The 19,112-nt window shown below is 43.6% G+C and overlaps 1 protein-coding gene across 1 annotated transcript in view; it reads left to right on the forward strand.

Moving 5' to 3' along the window:
- The first annotated feature begins 1,069 nt into the window (after positions 1-1,069).
- LOC137141846 (rho guanine nucleotide exchange factor 5-like) overlaps positions 1,070-19,112 on the forward strand; it is a 44,427-nt gene continuing 26,384 nt past the window's right edge. The window contains exon 1 of the mRNA XM_067530934.1: positions 1,070-1,207. Within this exon, the coding sequence (XP_067387035.1) occupies positions 1,070-1,207 (138 nt within the window). The remainder of the gene's footprint in view (positions 1,208-19,112) is intronic.

The raw sequence follows: 19,112 nt of genomic DNA on the forward strand, positions 1-19,112 counted from the left end.
TCAGATCTAGCTGCAACCTGCCTAGCAGACAGGGATAGCCTCAGCATTTCCTCCACATCTGTCTGATTCCTGTCCATCCTCATCACACCCCTATGCACAGGGATGTGGAGAAGAGTTCATGAGATGAGTCTTCAGGATATTTCACTGACTTGTGTGTGTGCGCATGCAGGCTTGTTGTTGTGAACTGGGACTTTCAAAGGAGCCTAAGGCAGTGAGAGTTCTAAATCCCACTGAATTTTTATGGGCTTTGGGTGCCTAACTCCCTTAGACCCCGTTGAAAAATCCCACTGGTAGTCTGTAGGTCCCCACAGTCTCCTGCTGCAGAAGTGGAACCCTGCTGCTTGTTCCTTTTATTTTTGTCATCTAGTAGCGTTGCCAACTCACACAAGATTTGGCATTTTCTTTTTGGACTCGAAAGTAGGCATGAAAAATTCTGCTTTAGTGTGTGTGTGTGTTTTTTGTTTGTTTGTTTTTTAAAAAGAGGACTCTAGCCCTCCTGGTTGTAGAGAAAGGCTTGAAAACATGACTTCAGTGAGCTCTTACGGCTCGGCAGTCAAAAGGCACAAATAAAAAGAACCCCCCGTTTCTTATTTAAATAAAAAACCCTCATGATTTTAAGCCATTATTTCTTAGGGCCTGACTCATGATTGTTGAATGGTTGAGGGTGATAATACTGGATCTGCTTACATTTTTAAGGTGAAATAAAAAAAAGCAAGCCAGTGATTATTTATATTTCTTGCCAATACTGGTCAATACTGGCCTTGCCACCAGTAAAATCCCAGACTCAGGTTTTTTAGTTTTTAAAAATCTGGTGACTTCTTAAAGGGGAAATAATCTAAGGTTGTAACCTTCTTTCTTGTCTCTCCCTCTTGTTCCCTGTATTATTCTTTCACTTTTCTTTGTGCTCAATGATCTCTCTCTCCTCTCTGTCTGTGTTTGTTTGTGAGTTCTGTATTTCCTTACTAGACTCTGCACTGCAGAGAAGACCAATCAGCCCTTAGTTCTCCTTGCTTCCTGTCTCTCCCAGCTAGAGTAGGTGTGCCCTACTCACCTGAAAAGTTAGACACAAATGAAATACCTTCAGCCTCAGGGAAGACAGAAAAACTTAAACCTGATTCCAATTGCAGGAACGACAACAGGAGCAGCTACCGGAGCTGGGCTCAGAGCGAAGCACAGGCTCAGAAATCAAGGATGTGACACCCAGCAGGTAAGAGGACTGGATTCTGTGTGTCTTAGCAGTCCTACCGGACGGGAAACTTTGCTCTGTTGCCAAATTCCAGGGGCAACTGTGGAGGGAGAGACACTAGGCCTTGTATAGGAATTCCAGCTGAGCTGTGTCAGAAGATTGAATCAAGAATGTAATGGTGTCTGACAGGCAACAGCACCAAAGGAGCCAGGAGAGAGGGAGGAGATCGGCCCACCATTTTAGGATACGGAGTGCAAGCTCCAGGGAGTAGTCCCTCCCCGGGGATAATAACCAGGGGCCTGGCACTCAGTGGGTATATTTCTCTCCCTCAAGTGCAGTCACTGGGGGGAGGGAGTTAATTGTGAACAGTGATCTCTCCCTGCGGACAGCATCCACGGAGTCTGGATTCAGTCTTCCCTGGAAACAGACCCCTTAGGAGACAGCCCCCTGGGAGTTCTGGGTTCAGTCGTAGGCAGCTCTCTGTCATTAGGGGCAGTAACGAGGGGGGCTGGTTCAGATTCCACCGGGTGGAGCCCTGTGGGCAAAATAACCAGGGGGTCTGTTCAGCCTGCAGTGGTTAGAGTGCCCCTACGTACAGGGTTTAATTCCCAAGGAGTAGCTCTTTTGCCCCCCACCCCTCCATCCTCCTGACAACAATCAGGGCCTGAGGCCTAGGTCTAGTCCTACTTTCGGTTCCCAGCAAAGCGTTTAACAGTGCTCCCACTCTGCCCTTGGCGGTGGGTAACCGTGGCGTCGGCTAACTCTCGGGCAGAGGAGGCCGTCGAGGTCAGTGACATGGGGCCCTGGACTGTCTGAACTCTGGACACTTTATTGCTTTCTGCCCTGGTTTATTTGCCGAGTCTTATGACTTTTATGGCATGTAGGAGATGAGAAGGAATTTGCTGGAAGCCAAGAGAGTGAGGTGCACCACACTCCTCCTCTTGCTCCCCCTGCCTCCAGCACCTCCCCCGGCAACCCTGATGTGCTGAGCAGAGACCATGGGTCAAAACAACCTACCGAAAAGCCTAAACACCCATATTTCCCACTGCTCTGTCCCCTTCTCCCCATAACACTTACACTTCAGGGTGTGCTCATGTCATAGACCAGATCTGGGAAGGAGGCATTTGTGGGCCCCATAGACTGAGGATCCTGGATTGGGGCCTGTATTGGTTATACGGAGGAGGTATCTGTGACTGTTCTAGGGGTAATATTGGAGGTGGATATAGGCAGGAGAGGGAGGCAGCTGTATGCTAGTTCCTTAGGATATTGCAGACCTGGATTGGGTCAGAGAGGAGGTTTCTGTGACATGGTCTTCAGCCATGTTTTGGAGCTGGAGTGTCAGGAAAGATGGAGCCCATTACTTGTTAACTGGATGACCTATTGGAGATGGATTGGACGAGGGGAGGATCTCCAACCCCATTCCTGGAGGGTGTATGTGAGCTGGACTGGTTGAGCGGAAAAGTATATGTGTGATCCGCACTGCATTCCGTGGTTTGGAACTGAGTAAGGTCTCAGGAAGGAGACACATGCAACCCAGTCCATGAAGCAGAAGCTGCACTTCAGGAGAAAAATACTCCTAATCTCTACGGATGGACAAGCCCTGCTACCCTCAGATCCAGTCCATCACTCTGCAAACGTCAGACTGTCCCTTACAGTGCATGTTAGTAGTTCATACAGCAGCCCAGTCATGTGTTAACTGTCACAAGCAATGGGGCTTCTTAACTGTCTTTAGGAAGCTATCACAGCCTAATCAATCTCACTGACAGGAAGTTATTTCTGATATTCAGGCCTTTCCTAATTTCATTCCATTATTTTTAGTCATACCCTCTTGCACTGCCCACAGAATTCCTCTCTTTCCCTGGGGATCACTCTTTTCAAAGGCTTCTGAACTGTTATCCAGAGGTGGGTGCACATGGCAAAAAGTTTTCTACAAATGTTAGTTTGAAAACATTTAAAATTAACTTTCTCCATTTGTGTTCATGCCCCTTTTGTGTTCACTTTCCAAGGTGATCCTAGCAAGGTACGTTTTAAAAAATATTGTAAAATATTTGTGGAAAGTGATTTTTGAATTCAGACTTGTGAGTATTCACACCAGACATCTCATTCCAAGAGTTATCCAAGAGTTATTCCAAGAGTTCCTCATCCTATCAGGGAACAAAAATTTACCTGGTGATTTACCTATCCAAACAAAATGGCTCAAACTTCGTATGGTGAATATCAAAACTGTGTGAACCACTCCACAAACCAAGAATCATTCACTGAAATTATCAGGTGAATAATTACTGATTACAAACAAATCTGAAAAAATCATGGCTTGTTGACAGATAATTTCCAACTAGAAAAATGACAATAAATGACTGGTTTTGAATTATTCCCCCAATTCCATGTTATGCCCAGCACTTAGTGACTTTAGCTAAATTAAACATGCTTAGCTGTTCTAATAGTCTCTTCTCAGAAGTCAATTCCTCCAGCCTCCCTGGTCATTTTCACTGTGGTAGCTCTTTCTTGAACTCCCTGTTTTCTTTCTGCTACAGAGGTACTCAGAATGCATTCAATGATACAGGTGTAGTTGTACCCATGTCTGAGCCATACACAGAGGGAGCATTGCCTCCCTACTCCAGGAGTTGAAGCCTCTGCTTACGCAGCTCAAAATTCATAGATTCTAAGATTTTGATGCCAGAATAGACCAATGTGCTCATCTAGTGTGACCTCCTGTATATCAGAGTCTAAAGAAACTTACTTTATAATTTAGATACCAATCTCAGAACTTCTGTTTGAACTTTCTGTTAGAAAGACATCCAGTCTTGATTTAAAGATTTCAAGTGATGGAAAATCCACCACATCCACAGATAAATTGTTCTAACGTTTAATTACCCTCACTGTTACAAACTTATGCCTTATTTCTTGTCTGAATTTGTTTAGCTTCAGCTTCCAACCATTGGTTTTGTTAAGCCTTTTTCTGCTAGATTAAAGAGCCATCTGCTGTCGGAATTACACAGGCCATTTTTGCTGGAATATTACTGCAAACTCCTATCTGTTGGTCCATTGTCCTGCACTGTCCGTTACCATTCCCTAAATCTCATGACGGCTTATGCTGCAGTAAATTAGAGCAGCCTTGAGTGATGGTCTCATTTACACTGGGGGCTGGGCCCGGAATATGCGGTTGGGGGCACAAATGTGTCTCAAAGTCACTTCGTGCCTCAGTTTCTGTGCTGGGCAGGTGGCCTTAGAAGGAACTGAAAATTGGGCTTCTGGTCCCTGGATGGAGGCTGGGGAAATAGTTGTGTAATCCAATCCCAGGAGGGTGCACTGAAGCTGGATCCTGAGAGGAGGGACTGTGACCTGATTGTGCTGCTAGGTAACAGCGTTCTGCTCTGTGTATAGGGCTATTAATTTGTTTCATGGATTGAGGTGTGTGGGTGCAGGTCTGTGATAACCTGTCTGAACTGGTCTTTTCAGCTGGCAGGAGTTTCTGGCTCTCCGGCTCGTGTAGTTGAAGCAGTCTGTCCATAAAAACACTTCTCCCTCTCCCCCTAATTCACCGGTTGAGTTTTAAATATTTTAGGCAAATACAACTAGAGGGAATTTACTATGAGGGAGACAGGAGCTGGATTGGGGAAGCAGCAAATGTGCTGACAGTGCTGAAGGATGGTTCTGAGTTCAGCCAGGTCACGGAAGGAGGATGTGTGACCATGACACTGGAGGATGTATTAGTGCTGGATAGGATCAGAGAAGGGGAAGGTCCTTGACCCCCACACTGAAAAGTGCATCAGAGCTGCCTGGGTTCAGGGGAGGAACATCTTGGTTCTGGTGCAGGATGAGGTTTAGGAACTGGATCAGGACAGAGAGCAGGATTCTGTGACTTGGTTCTTAGAGGGGGTTTTTGGGGTAGAAGAGGTATGGGGATGAGTGTCTGTAGAGGTCATCACTGGAGAGTGTGTGGGACATGGATGGGACTGGGCAGGAGACATCCGGTCCTCAGAGCACTGGAGGGTGAATGGGAACTGAACTGCAGACATTGGAGGCTGCATTTTGAACTGGATGTGGAAGACGGTTGGAGGATCTGCTGCCTACCTACTGAGGTTGCCTCAGAAGTGGATCAGATTAGGAAAGCAGAGTCTGTAACCATGTCTCTGTGAGCGTGTCCAAGTTGCATTGGTTCAGCGAGGATGTATCCAGAACTGGATCAGGTCAGGAGAGGAGGCCTCTGGAGTAAGATCTCAAGGGTGACGGAGATGCAGCTGAATCATTTTGCAGGAAGAATGGCAGCAAGCCAGTTCCAGAAAGTTTTGTCTTGATTGGAATGTATCATGGGAGGAGAGATCAACAGCCTGGCCAATAAAGGGCTTATGGGAGCTGGTCCAGGTCACAGAAGGAAGTGTTCTGTCCAGGGCATTAGAGGGTTCTGCTCAGAGCTGGTTCCTGGCAGAGGGGTGATAATCCTAAATCTTAAAAGTGCTGACACAGTAATATGAACTTTACAGAAAGGACCCGGGATGTGAGAGCTGAGCCTCAGTAACAGGCAGCCAGCTGTACAGCCTGTTGGATGTTGTCATTGTTCATGGCTGCCACGAGGTGGCAGGGTGTCCCTGACCTCCAATAGCTACTGTCAGATCTTCCCTCAGTAGTCAAATCAAACATACTCGAATCTGCTTTGTTACAATAAAATTAAGATGTTTAGATACATATCAGTGTTGTGAAGGGGAGAAAACCTTTAATGTTAACATTTTGTAAACATTTGGAAAGCCACAAAATATTAGGGTCAAACATAAAAAATATATAAAAATCAAAGTCTGGAAATGCCCAGTTAATGCCTCAGACAGCATGAACTCTTGGCCAGCTCTACACTACAGACTTCTGCCGGCATAGCTGTGCTGGTCAGGGGTGTGAAGAGGTAATCCCTGACTCACAGAGGGGTGCAGGGAAAAGCCCCTAGTGTAGACACAGTTATACTGCTTTTGTCAGTGTAGCTTGTTTCGTTCATGAGCGGTGGGAGTCTACTATATTGGTACACAAACAGCTTTGCCAGTATAGCTGTGTTCACACAAGAACATCGACAATATTGTGTATTAGTATGTCTATACTAGTAAAATGCTTCTAGTATAGGCACGGCCTTATTCCTATATGAGAAGAGGAATAGCTATACACACACACCTTTATATCAGCATACCTATGTCCACACTACAGCTTATGTTAGTATAACTATTTTGGTAAAGAATTATATCCCTAACCAAAATAGCTATGCTGGTAGAATATGCAAGCATAGACCAGGCCTTATAACATAAAAGAAATACAAATAGGCAGGGATTAAAATTTTAAAAAAAGAAAAGAGAAAAAAAGCAAGTATCAAATAATTTAAAAAACCAGAAAACACCAGCTGGTGTGTGTGTTTTATATAAATGTATAATAAAATTCTAGCACTCTCTATATAGAGAGATAGTTCCTTGTATTGTTTGTTTTTATTCACTTGTTGCTTTGTGTCTGAAAGTATGTTGTAAGTTCTTTGGGGCAGAGACAGGGGCAAGGGCAGTCTCTCGCTATGTTTTTGTATGATGCCTGGCACCGTGGAGTCCTGAGCCTGATTCTCTAAGGGCTAATGGGGTGTGTGTGTGTATTTATAATTAATAACTCTGCTCCTGTCCATTTCCACCATGTGTCCCTGTCTCCCATGTGCACATTCCATGCTAGACATATCTATCACTACAATAAGTATTTCAGTCTTGAGAGCTGTTAGAAAATGGTGGGGGGAAATGTGGTGGAAGTTTTCAGATAGATAACTTTCCTTAGGAAACTATTTGATGGAGGAGGAGGGAGTGTCAGGATTCAGGCTAGGAGAGGCCATGGGGAGGAGGTGAAATGTGTTAGGAACACACATACCAGGGTTTTGGGAGAAGGGGGTCACCTTGGGCTTGGGAGACAGGAGGACAGCAATAGTGAAGCGTAGTACAGCACATGGCCATATTGAGGCTGTACATCATGATGCAACTCAGGGAAAGGAGACTCTGGGAAAAGGAGTGGCTAAAAGACGCTGGGAAAAGGAGTACCCTAACCCTTCTAATGAGCCCCAGAGGGCTTCCTCAAGCCACAGGTGATGCAGAGATGTGATTTCACCCCTGATGCCATCCAGTTCTAGTGGGATGAGTGGAAGGGAAAGCTAGAAATGCCAGGTGCTCTCTGTGGAAGTCAGAGTCAATGCTGAAGTCAGCATCCTTGCTATTGGGTCCTTTCAAGGTACCTTGACATCAGCCAGCCTGCTCCCTCTATCTGCCTAAGAGATCTCCCGTAAGAAGGTTAGACGTTCTCAGAGATCTTCTGATTCACCTTCTTCTTCCCTCTCTTCACAGCACGCAATGTTACTCGTTTCCATTTCTCTAGTCCTCTACAGCAGTGGTTCTCAGCCAGGGGTACGCATAACCCTGGGGATATGCAGAGGTCTTCAGGGGGTACATCAAGTCATCTAGACATTTTTACATCTAGTTTCATGACAAGCTACATAAAAAGCACTAGCAAAGTCGGTACAGACTAAAATGTCCTGCAGACAATGACTTGTTCATACTGCTCTACATCCTAGACACTGAAATGTAACTACAATAGTTATATTCCAATTGATTTATTTTATAATTATATGGAAAAAATGAGGAGGTAAGTCATTTTTCAGTAATAGAATGCAGTGTATTTGTATTTTTGTCTGATTCTGTAAGCATATAGTTTTCAAGTGAGGTGAAACTTGGTATATGCAAGACAAATAAGACTTCTGAAAGGGGTACAGTACTCTGGAAAGGTTGACAGCCACTGCTCTACAGCCATTAGGAATGAGGACAAGATATCTGGATACACACTGGGGTCATGAAGTTGGCTTATCTAGGAACAAGGCCAAACAAGCCAATTTAATTGGCCTGATGTGTGCCGTACCCAGTAACAGGGGTGGGTCAGAGCCCTAAAAGACAGCCTCAGACTGTGATTATGTGGCAGAATAATGTGAGAGCTGAGTCGTTAGGTGGATTTTTTTCAGAGCTAGAGAAAAGTAGTTGTCGTCTGTCTATCTGCAAAATATCGTGCTCCTCTGTGGTGCTGCTTTGTACACAACAAAAATAAGGTCAAGGCATCAAGATAAGCACCAAAGATAAAACAGGCAACAAAGTAAAGATTTGTTTGTGGTAGTCAGAGCAAAATAGAAAAAGTGTCCAGTACAAGGGTGGTGGACATGCAGGAAGTATAAGCAGGCATTTTTCAGAAACATGTCATGCCCAGCACAACAAACAAAGCAATACAAAAGCAAACTATCTTCATAAGAACGCAATCGGGAAGGAGGCAGGGACAGAGTTCTCTGTTGTTCCTTGATACAATAATTTAAACAGCGAAGTTCTACAATAGATTGATTTGTGACAGTGGAAATGAATGAACAAAAAGCAAATTCAAAATAGATGCAGGATCCGAGTACAGAATTACAAGTCCACGCAAAAAGATTAGAAACCATTCTGTGCTAAAATCAGACGCCAAGCTTCTCAGGCTGAGAGAATCCAGTGTTGCCACAACTTGTGATTTTTCTCTCAAGCATCACAGTATTTGTTGGCATTCTTCAAGCCACAGCTCCTGCAGCTGAGTGATTGTGTGAGAATCTCCACTTTTGTTAAAAATGTCTAGCCCGCATGGTTGCAGAGAAAAGCTTGGATATGGGATCGGAGTGTAACCTAACAGGCAAGGAAAAAGAGCTCCCAATTTATAATTTTTTAAAATCTCATGCTTTTGGGGGGCCTGACTCATGATTTTTTAGCACATAGGATTGGCAATACTGCAATTGCACCTGAAAGTCACTAATTTCAGTGCCTCAGTATGGATTTAGGAGCCTCACTTCAGGCACCCATTTTGGAAAATCTTTGAATAACTACTGTTGAAACCCAGAGGTGTGTAACTTATGTACAGAGCAGGTTTCAAAAGAAAGCCAGTGAGGCATTTGGAAGGCTAGAATGCTATAACCCTGAAAACTATAACACAGTGATTTTCAACCTTTTTTCATTGACCATAAAACATTTCAAATGGAAGCCTGAACCCCCTTGGAAATTTTAGACACAGTCTTCAGACCCCCAGGGATCTGATGCCCACATGTTGAAAACCACTGCTATAAGATATCCCATGACTGTTCACCACAGTGCACCACCAAAATGCAGCTACCATGTAAAATCTTATTAGCCCTGAGAAATAAAATAGCAGAGGAATGTGAGCGTTTGATTCAACAGGAGGTTACTGAGGAAGTACCCACACTGAACAACTAGATTAACAGTATGATCACTGTAATGTAGCCAAATACGTTAAGGATTTCTATAGATCCAAAAGACTGGACTAAAATCATCAAGTTACAAGCGCTAACTTCTGTGAAGAGCACGTCTGTTTTATTTTTATAAAATCTGTATGCAGCACCATAAACTTATATGGCATTTTACAAACACAGGTGCCACATTTCTTATCTTGAAGAGCCTGCAATCTAAATAAGACAAGACGCGCACACACAACCGGATACAGGACAAGAGCTCAGGAGAGAGGGTGAAGGAACTATTGATAAAGAGAAGAAGGGATTGCTTGAAAAGTTTTGCCTACACTAATGATGTAACACTGCATTTATATAGTACTTTATATATTCAGAACACTGCCCAGACACTTATGAATTAATCTTCACAACACCCCTGTGAGAAAAGTGGGTAAATATTATTATCCCCATTTTTACAGAAGGCTTTCAGATAGAAAGGTGAAGTGATTTACCTGAGGTCATACAGGGAGTCACTAGCAGAGCTAGGGTTAGAACTCTGCTGTAGCTGCATCAGTACAAATCCCAAGGTGTAGACAGGCAAAGGCCATCTACACCAGTGGAGTGTACCCCAGCTTGAAATCAGGGAAGCTGCACCCGTGCAAATCACAGGGTAAACTATTATGCACTATCTACAATAGGGGTTTGCACTGGGGCAGCTACATAAAGAGCTGGACATGAATGGCTGAAATATAGGGCAAATCCCAATGTGGAGAAGACCTAAGTGTATTTAAAATCTCTAGAGGCTGGTGGGAGGGTGTCGTGAGTGGAAGGCCTTGGAGTCTGGAATTCATTTTCCCCATTGGTCCAAAAGACACTGTCTTGACTTTAGGGCTCTCTGCCATGTCCATCTGTGTTTTCTTGCTTCTGTTGACTACAGGTGATTCAGGAGTATCCAGCAGCTCTGCAAATCAGTTCTCAGGTATCTCATATTTGGGAATCCCAAATCAGTCGCCCTAGGTGAAAACATCAAATTTGTATATAGCAGCAGTGTGGTGACAGGAAGTGACCGGAGGTTAGGACTCTTGAATGCTAGGCTCAGACACTGGGCAAAGCCCATGCAGAAAAATTTTCAGAGGTGTTCTTTGAGTATTCTGCAAGGACTTGGCCGTCCAGTTTTGGGTGCTCAGGAAAGAAGGGGGATTTTCAAAGCCGAATGTGGATTGTACTTGGTTCTTTGCAAATCTGTTATTCAATCAGTCCTTAACAAGTGTAGTGATAGGTGGATCTGGTAGCAGTGCCTATTATTAAAACTGCCCACCACTTCCTACTGTAAGACCCTGCTTCACTTGTATATGACTTTGCCAAACCATAGAAAAAATAGTGTGTGATCATGTAATTAAAGATTGTACCATAATACATATGTAGAAGGGGGTGAATTAAGATTGAACAGGCAACCTTCACTGTGGTATTTCCTAACTTTCCAGTGCTTGGCTTAGCAACATTAATACTCTTCTTTTAATATAGTGCTTTGTGTGCAACTGAGGCTAGATCAGGGGAGGAGGGAGTGGTGACCTGGATGCTGGAGGGTTCATTGAAGCTGGATGGGTTCAGGGAAGAGGAATCTGTGAACTGATCCCCTTTTATATCCAAGTCAAATTTTTGTCAGAAGGTCTGTGTCCCTGGAGGAATGATCACAGTTGGATGAAGTCTGGGGAGGAAGGCATGCATATTCCACTGCAATATAAAACCATTTGCAAATCTAACCCTTTTCTAGGTTCCACTCTTCGGCTGGTGACATAATACATGGATTCACAGAATAGGGGCTTCTAGCATTCCAATATGCAGTATTCTTATTGCTGGTGTGTATTTGTTCTAGTGATTCAAAGGCTGTGATAGCCAGTGCAGATATAGGGTTTGGAAGCATCAGTTTTGTAGGTGCATCTTAATCAACTTCTGATAAAGTAAGTTCTTGTAAAGTAGGAATACCATTAAGTTAGGAGAACATGTGACTTTCTGCTGTTGAAAGCAAAACTAGCAAGAGCAACTATATTCATGTCCACCCAGGGAATGGATATGATATGATCTTCCAGTATTTGCCTTTTTCATAACGACAGCTGGTTCCCAATGACCTCTGCTCTGTCTAATGCATGCTCAGTGCTGAGAGTGGCTTAGCAGATTTGTCACAGTAATGTTTGTATCATAACTTCTCAGCATCATAATCTCACATCAGGCTGAGATTCATTGCTGAAAACTTCAGCACTGCAGTGGGTGATATTGGGCAAAGATGTCAATATCTCACAAGTCAGGCAGTAGTGATGCTCCAGTAATTAAGTAAGCAGAAGTAGGAGATCTTTGCTATTGTCCATGGCATTGTCCAACATCTGTCTTTCTTTCTCAGCAAGACTGTTGCTTTGTGGATAACGTGGACTTACCGTGATGTGTTTTAGAATGTCATGGTTTGGTAAAACCCTTTGCCTTTAATGGAGCAGTGCCAGGATACATCAGTTGACAATCTGGTTCCTTGGCTGTTGTACTGCATAAACAGATTAATGCCAATGGTCTGTAATGGTCACGTTGGCATTTCATGTGATGCCACTGACTGACTGTCTTACACATGGCATGCAGCTTTCCGGGCAGACTGGAGCTCTCGAGACAAGTTGATCGATTTGCTCAACAAACCAAAAGAGTAGGTCTTCTGCCCTGTTTGCATGTTTTCCCCAGGATCACGTGTCTAGAGTGAATTCTCTTTGCCTGCATGAAAATAGAATAACTATGTATATTTTTAAAAGACTGTACTGCCCAAGATTGAGAGGTCATCTCTGTGGTTATAGCACTCTGTGATAAGGCAAAGACATCTTTTCAATGTGTTGCCATCCATATATTGTTCCTTGTTTCGCAACTTCCCTTTGTGCATCCAAATTGGTTGCCTTTTCATTTGTCACTTTGATTGCTCACTGATAGATTCTGGAGCACCATAAGCAGCTGCATGGCCATTCCTTCCTGTGTGACCAATGGAAGATTTTTGTGAGGGAATGATAGAGGAAGGCTTTTCTTGTGGTTAAGCCCTGACTGGGACTCAGGAGATCTCAGCTCAAATTCAGGCTCTGCCACAGACTGCCTGTGTGACCTGGGGCAAGTGAGGTGATTTCTTTGCCTCAGTTCCCCAGCTGTAAAATGGGGATAATTTTTCCGCACTTGGTCTGTCTTGTCTAATGAGGCTGTAAGCTCCTCGGGGCAGGGACTATCCCTGACTACGTGTTAGTTCAGCACTTCACACAATTGGGGCCCTGATCTCAGTTGTATACTACTATACTACCGCTACTTTTAATGGCAGGTGCAAAATGTGGATGCTATATCTCTGCAATTGGAGAATCATTCTAAGGGGCCTAAAGTATATGGTAAGTTTCTTTATGTTTATATCAAATGCCTTATGGTCATATTCAGCTCTAACAGGGCCATTTGCATGCTCAGGTTCAGGTCTGAATTTGCTGTTCTTGGTGCTTAAATAGCAGACACCTACTAGCCCGAGGACTAAGCCTCCTACCTGGCAGCAGAGCCAGAGGTAAAAGATGCACTGCACTCTGGAGAGTATCCCAGAGCACTCCTGGGTGCCAGCACATTGTCCCTGGAGCCTTAATTCTTTCAGATCAGCTTTAGACTCATAGGTGCCTGATGCCTTTAGAACTCTCTACCCCAGCTGCTGGGAATAAATGGGAGCTTTGCCCACACTGCCCTCCCTATGTCTCCTTTCTATCTGCTGTGAGGGAAGACTGGGGCGAGCCTCGCTTATTATTTCTTCCGCTCCCTGTCTCATTCACAGCTGTGAGGAGTGGACTCCTGTCCTCTCCTCTCTTCCCATAGCTTCTACAAACTGTGGGCTGCTTTCCTATCAGGAGATGGGAGCCTGCCCTCTCCCCTTTCCACTACTGTAAGGGGGAGACTCTTTTTGTCTCTCCTTTCTCCTCTCCCCTTAATGCGGCAAGGGAGAGGTTCATCTCCATCCCTCCTTGCCCTGTTGCTGTGCTAGCCCCTCTCTCTGCTTTTTCCAATTCCCCTCATCTACTGTATGGAGGGAATTGTCCCCTTCTCCCCTCCACGTCCCCAGATAGGAGAGCGGGATCTTTCCACTCGCTTCCTTCCTCTTCTGCACCCTTCCCCATTTTTCCCCTGGACAGTCTCCCTCTCTTTCCAGGCCGCTCAGAAACATACCACTCTCAGCTCTCTGATGCTGCCGCTGCTTCCTCTAGCATTTTGAGCTCAGTAAAGCTGTCCAGAGTCTTCCAAGTCTCAGGGATTTTTGTGGAGGAATTTGATGGGGGATGACAGCAAATGTTGGGGGGAGGAGGAGCTGCAGGGGCTGGGTGTTCCGGAGCAGTTTACTGAACACAAGGGGATGTGGTTTTGCAGTTTCATCCTTGCTATGCAAATCGCTCCAGGCAATAGCAGTGAAAATGAGTCAAGGCTGATAGGCCCCAGCAGCGTGAAATCTGTCTTCCAGGGAAAGGCTACAAGCTCAGCATATACTGATGTTCACCCAGAACTGCAGCTCTGTCGAGTCCTTTATGTCTCCTGCATCTGGTGTTGAAATGTGTTTGTGATCAGATGATGTTGTAAGGCAGGCAAAGGAAACTGTGCCGCGAACTCCAACGTGAGTCATGATGACTGTTCAGAGACTTTAATTGCCCCACACCCTGATTTCCAGCCTGCACACTGAAGTAGTGAGCACCAGAGAGTTTGGGCAGATAGACCCTGCCGCTCTCCATTTGGCACAGGAAGGGAGTGGGCGAATCAGAGGTGGTTCTAAGCAGGGTGGATTGATTTAAATCAAGTCAATTTAAATCACCAAGAGAAAATGACTGATTTAAATCAAGTTTCCCACTGATACTTCTTCACATATTTCTTAAACAATGGTGCAAATCTGATCACTAAAACATGTTAACTTTACAACTCAATGCAGCATTTTACAACATCTAGGAGGGTACACTTTGAGTAATTTTTTAGATAGTACATAATACTCATTGCCTGTGTCAAGCTGCAGATGCAGCAGGAGTACATGAGGAGTGGTAAGAACTAAATCACACACACACACAATAGCACTTATATTTTATTAAAATAAATCTTAAATGTTACATCCATGTTTCACATTTGCAATTGCAGCAGTCTCCTGAGTTGCCGGCTGATGACTGCCCTTACACTTTTTTTTTTTTTTTAATTTCAAATTTTATTAACTCTAACAGACAAGTCATCACAACACTAGACATACGCTGTCCTTAAAACTTCAACAACCAGCTCTCATCTTCCCCACTCCTACTGTCATTTTTATTCATAGACAAAAATTCGAGTTTTCCTGCTTTTTCAACTCCCAGTCGATTTCTTAGCTTTGAGTGAATAATACCAAACGATGAAAATATTCTCTCTCTGCCTGCAGAGGAAGCTACTGCTGTGGAAAGTTGGCTTAGCAACTGAAGGAACTCTGTTTCAAGGTGCCTGGCTAATGATTTCCACCAATTCAGGGGAGTGACTTTGTTCAAAACATCATCAGTAAACATGTACTGTTTAAATAGTTCCGCTCCAGCCCTGAAATTTATTATGACTGGCATAAATGAGGAGTGATTTTGAGATGCCCATGCCAGGGCAGCATCATCTTCTTCAGAAGTTAGACATCAGCCTTTATATCTGGGGTCGAGAATGTTTGCAAGAAAATGCGGTGGAGTTAGTGCTTGATCCATTTGCTTCTTTATTGCCTGCAGTTTAACTTTCTGGTGAGGTATTTCTTTCTTCAATGTCTCTTGAAGTGCCTTCCAAATTTCAACAGCATCAGCAGTGCAGCAACAATTTCTCTGAAGTTTGTTTAAGGCTGTGGGTATAGGCTTCAGTATACTGAGCATATCCTCTACATTCCTCTTTAATCCCATGTTAGATACTTTGGATGAGATACTTCCATCTATTTTATCACGGTTTTCTTCACAAAGTTTTATGAGGATAGGCCAGTTCTTAATAAATTGTTCAAAACAATCAACCACAGAATTCCATCGAACATCTTGAGGGAGAATTAGTTTGGCTCCTCCTGCTCTCTTCAGTGAAGTTGAAGCAAAATGGTTGTTTTTTGCGACTTCAACAACGTTTTCTTTTATTCCTGGAGAAGACGTACGTAAGTCTTCAGCTAAATGATGCATTAAATGGGCACTGCAGCTATATGTTGTTTAGGAGCATCCTTCCATTTCTTCTTCTAAGTATCTTCTGATCTTTGCCACGTTTTCAGCATTGTCTGTGACAAAACTGCGCACGTGACAGCTGAATTTTTGTTCACCGTTTATTACAGCTTTCACTGCCACTTCTCTTAAATATTCTGTTGTGTGGGCATTTCCTGATGTATCTATTGTTTCTGAAAGATAGGCAACCCCATCTTCTGTTGTCACATGTTACTGGATCATTGTGTACATCGCTCCACCCATCATGGCTTAAACTGGCAAATTTCCCCTCAGTATTTTTTGCACATTGTTCAAGTTCCTTCTCATACACTGTATCTAGCAACCTTCCACCAATGTCTGCTCTACCAGGTGGAGTGTAGCCTGGTCATAAGGACTTAACTATGCCAATGAAGTGCTTATTGTTAACCATGCAAAAAGGAGAATTTGTGGCATAAATGAACCGAACAATCTTTTCATCTATGGCGTCTTTTAGGTATTTGCTGGTCCTTACTACAAACCCATCCATGGTGGTGGTTTTACTGGAGGACTGAAATCTTTTGCTTGCTACTGATACTTTGTTGTCTGAAATATGTTTAGCTGCAGCACTGCTGCTAAAAGTACCAACGGATGGCTCTGAAGTTGTTGCAGCTAGACAGTCTCTTGTGCTTAAATGGAATCCTGAAACAAAACTCAAAAATGATTTTCAATAGTCGTTCTTCTCAGTTCTTCTCACTCTATTATTCAGTTAATCATTTACATTTTTTTTCAGCAAGGATGCAGATCCGATTCCAAATTACCAAAAAAGCTGAGACTGACTGCACTTAGTGTGCACTTAATTTTGGAGTAAGCCCCATAGAACTCACTGGCACTTCTGTTTTTTGAGAAAACAAGTATAGGACGGGGTTTCCTTGGGGAAAGCTGAGTTATGCTGAAGTAAAATAGGGAATAGACTTGGGCATCACCATTATGGTCTGTGGCTGTGATGTTCCAAAAAGAGGGGCATGTATTATGTAATATAAAATAAGAAAATGACACCCACTGGCAACTGGCAACTCTAGATTTCTCTTACTGCAGCTTTCTGTGCCATATACTTGGGTGATAGTCTAAACTGAGTTAACTAATTAAACAAGCCACAAGGATTAGCTAAGATAAACTTTTTTTTCTAGCAACATTCAACATAGCAAACAGCTTGAGAATTTACTTGTTAAATCAAACTTATACTAAAAGGCATAGAGAAAAGTCTTGAAGAATGCTCCATTGCAAAGTGAATTATTTAAGTTATTAACCAGTTGATCCACATTGTTCTTCAAGACATAGCCACATCTTCGTCCACATCATTTTCTCCCAATGAGCAGTTTTCATTATGATGTTTCATTCTTGCAACTAGGCCCTGCATCTCCTCCTTGCACTGCTTACACTTGACACGTTTTCTTTTTTTATCCAGGAAAGGAATTTCTTCAAAATATTCCCAGATAGGGTCTGTCTTATGCCCAGAAGCCATGACAGTTTTTCTGTGGTAAAAGTATGTGGGAATATAGGAAGTTGTGTGTGTACTGAATAATGTCTTCCCCTTTTCTTTCCAGTCCACTCCACTGTTCCTTTCTACTCTGCCTCCGTCCTTTGTCTCTGTCTTTAAGACAGTGTCTTATCTAACTTCACTGCCTGCCCTGGCCCAGCTCCACCACCACATAAACACAGAAGAACAGCCTGAGTCTCTTTGCACACGTGACTTTAGTCTGTTGAGAAACAAAAACTGAAAGCCCAGAACTTTCAAGAAGCAAGAGCTGGTAGTTCGGCTGGACAGACTAGAGCCATCTTAATTCATTTTTACGAGACTGTAAGTGTAGGTTTAGCGTGTTTGCGATGAGATTTATTTGTAACTGTTAGTTTTTAAATGAGAGAGAAATTTAGTATTTGATTGATTTTAAGAAAAAAATCTGTTTTTTTTTTTTCAATCATGGATTTTTTTTATCCGCCCTGGTTTTAAGCACCCTGCGTGCACTCCCATATTTTTGGCCAACCCCCTGGCATAAATTACAGGCGCCTCCAGGCTGCTTTAATTTACACCGCTGTCAGCCATCTGCCCGCCAAGAATAGCCAGAGTACAAGCATTTTATCATGCCCTTCCTTCCCCCAGCGTGCTCTCTATGCTGGGGACTAAGAAAAGGGTAGCATGGAGCCATTCCACTAGCTCTGTGCTGTCCATTATGAACCCTCCATGGCTTAAGAGTGGTCACTGAGTGTTACTTTTGCCTAGTTTATGGGGTCATTACACCACTGGAAAGAGGCTGTATGGCAACCAAGAACTGGGCCCTGTGTCTTTAAAGGTTGCCAAAGGATAATATAGATTTTTTTTAAATGTCCTAGCCAATACCTCCAGGAGCCATGCAGGCCTCAAACTTGTCCACTCAGGGCTCCTCTAAAACTAGTGAGTTTACCCACATTGTAGATTGTCCGGTTAGGGAGGACTCCTGTGTTTTCAGTGGCTCTGGTTCCTTCCTGAGCTGATAATCACAGACTGTCAATGCACTCTTCTTGGCCCATGGCTGGCAGGGCTGCTGGCAGAAGGAACATTCTGTCAATAGCTCTTACTCCTTCGATGGTGGCTGCATAGGCAATCAGAACATCAAGCTTCATCTTTTCCAATGGCTCAAGAGATAGCAGCATGCTTCAACCTGAATTGATCAGGAGATCACAACTAGAGGTGCTTGAATGACTGGCCATAACATAAAATTCATGCTTTCAGCCTTGTTGGTTCACGCCTGATTTTTAGCTTGCACATGTTTCGTAGTCTAAAATGGTCATTGTCCTGACCCGAGAGACACACGACTGAAGGGATTCATTTGCAGAAGTTACACTCTAGTATGTTTATTTAGGTTTCAGTGTCAGATTGAAATCCAACAATATACAGACCTGATCCTGTGAGGTGCTGAGTTCCTTCTACACTCATTGATGGGAACGGGAGTTGAGGTTGCTGTGTAGGATTGGGCCATAAGCAAAAACAGTATGTCAGCAAATGCTTAGTTTGTTGAGCATTGCTAGCATTGACCGTGATCACATAATTGTCAGCCACCTATTGGCTACTAGGATGTGCAGAGCAGTAGGCCAGATCTAAACTCTTTTGCGAACTGAGTGAACAGTTTAATTTTGAAGAGTAGGCAAGGTGCCAGCTATTTAAAACTGCAAACAAGAGATGAGAACTACCCAGATAGTAATAAAACGGTGAAAGGGAATGTAGTTGATAGTACAACCCTTTCCCAGCCAGCCTTTGAGAAATGCTCTTCAGGAAAGGAATCCTGCTTCCCTAGAAAAGGACGAGTGTACCGAGATCCGGTGGGCTAGCAGACACTAAGAAATACATTTTCTGCTGACATGCAAGATTAAATACAAGTGCTTTCCATGGTTCGAAAATATGTAAATATTGGCAAGAACCTTTTGCCCAATAAAGAAATAGAGAGGACACCTGTACAGAAAAGGAACTTCATGTACC

Source organism: Emydura macquarii, unplaced genomic scaffold (assembly GCF_026122565.2).
Source record: "Emydura macquarii macquarii isolate MOO-44397 ecotype Brisbane River unplaced genomic scaffold, CSIRO-AGI_Emac_v2 contig_3122, whole genome shotgun sequence".
Lineage (NCBI taxonomy): Eukaryota > Metazoa > Chordata > Testudines > Chelidae > Emydura > Emydura macquarii.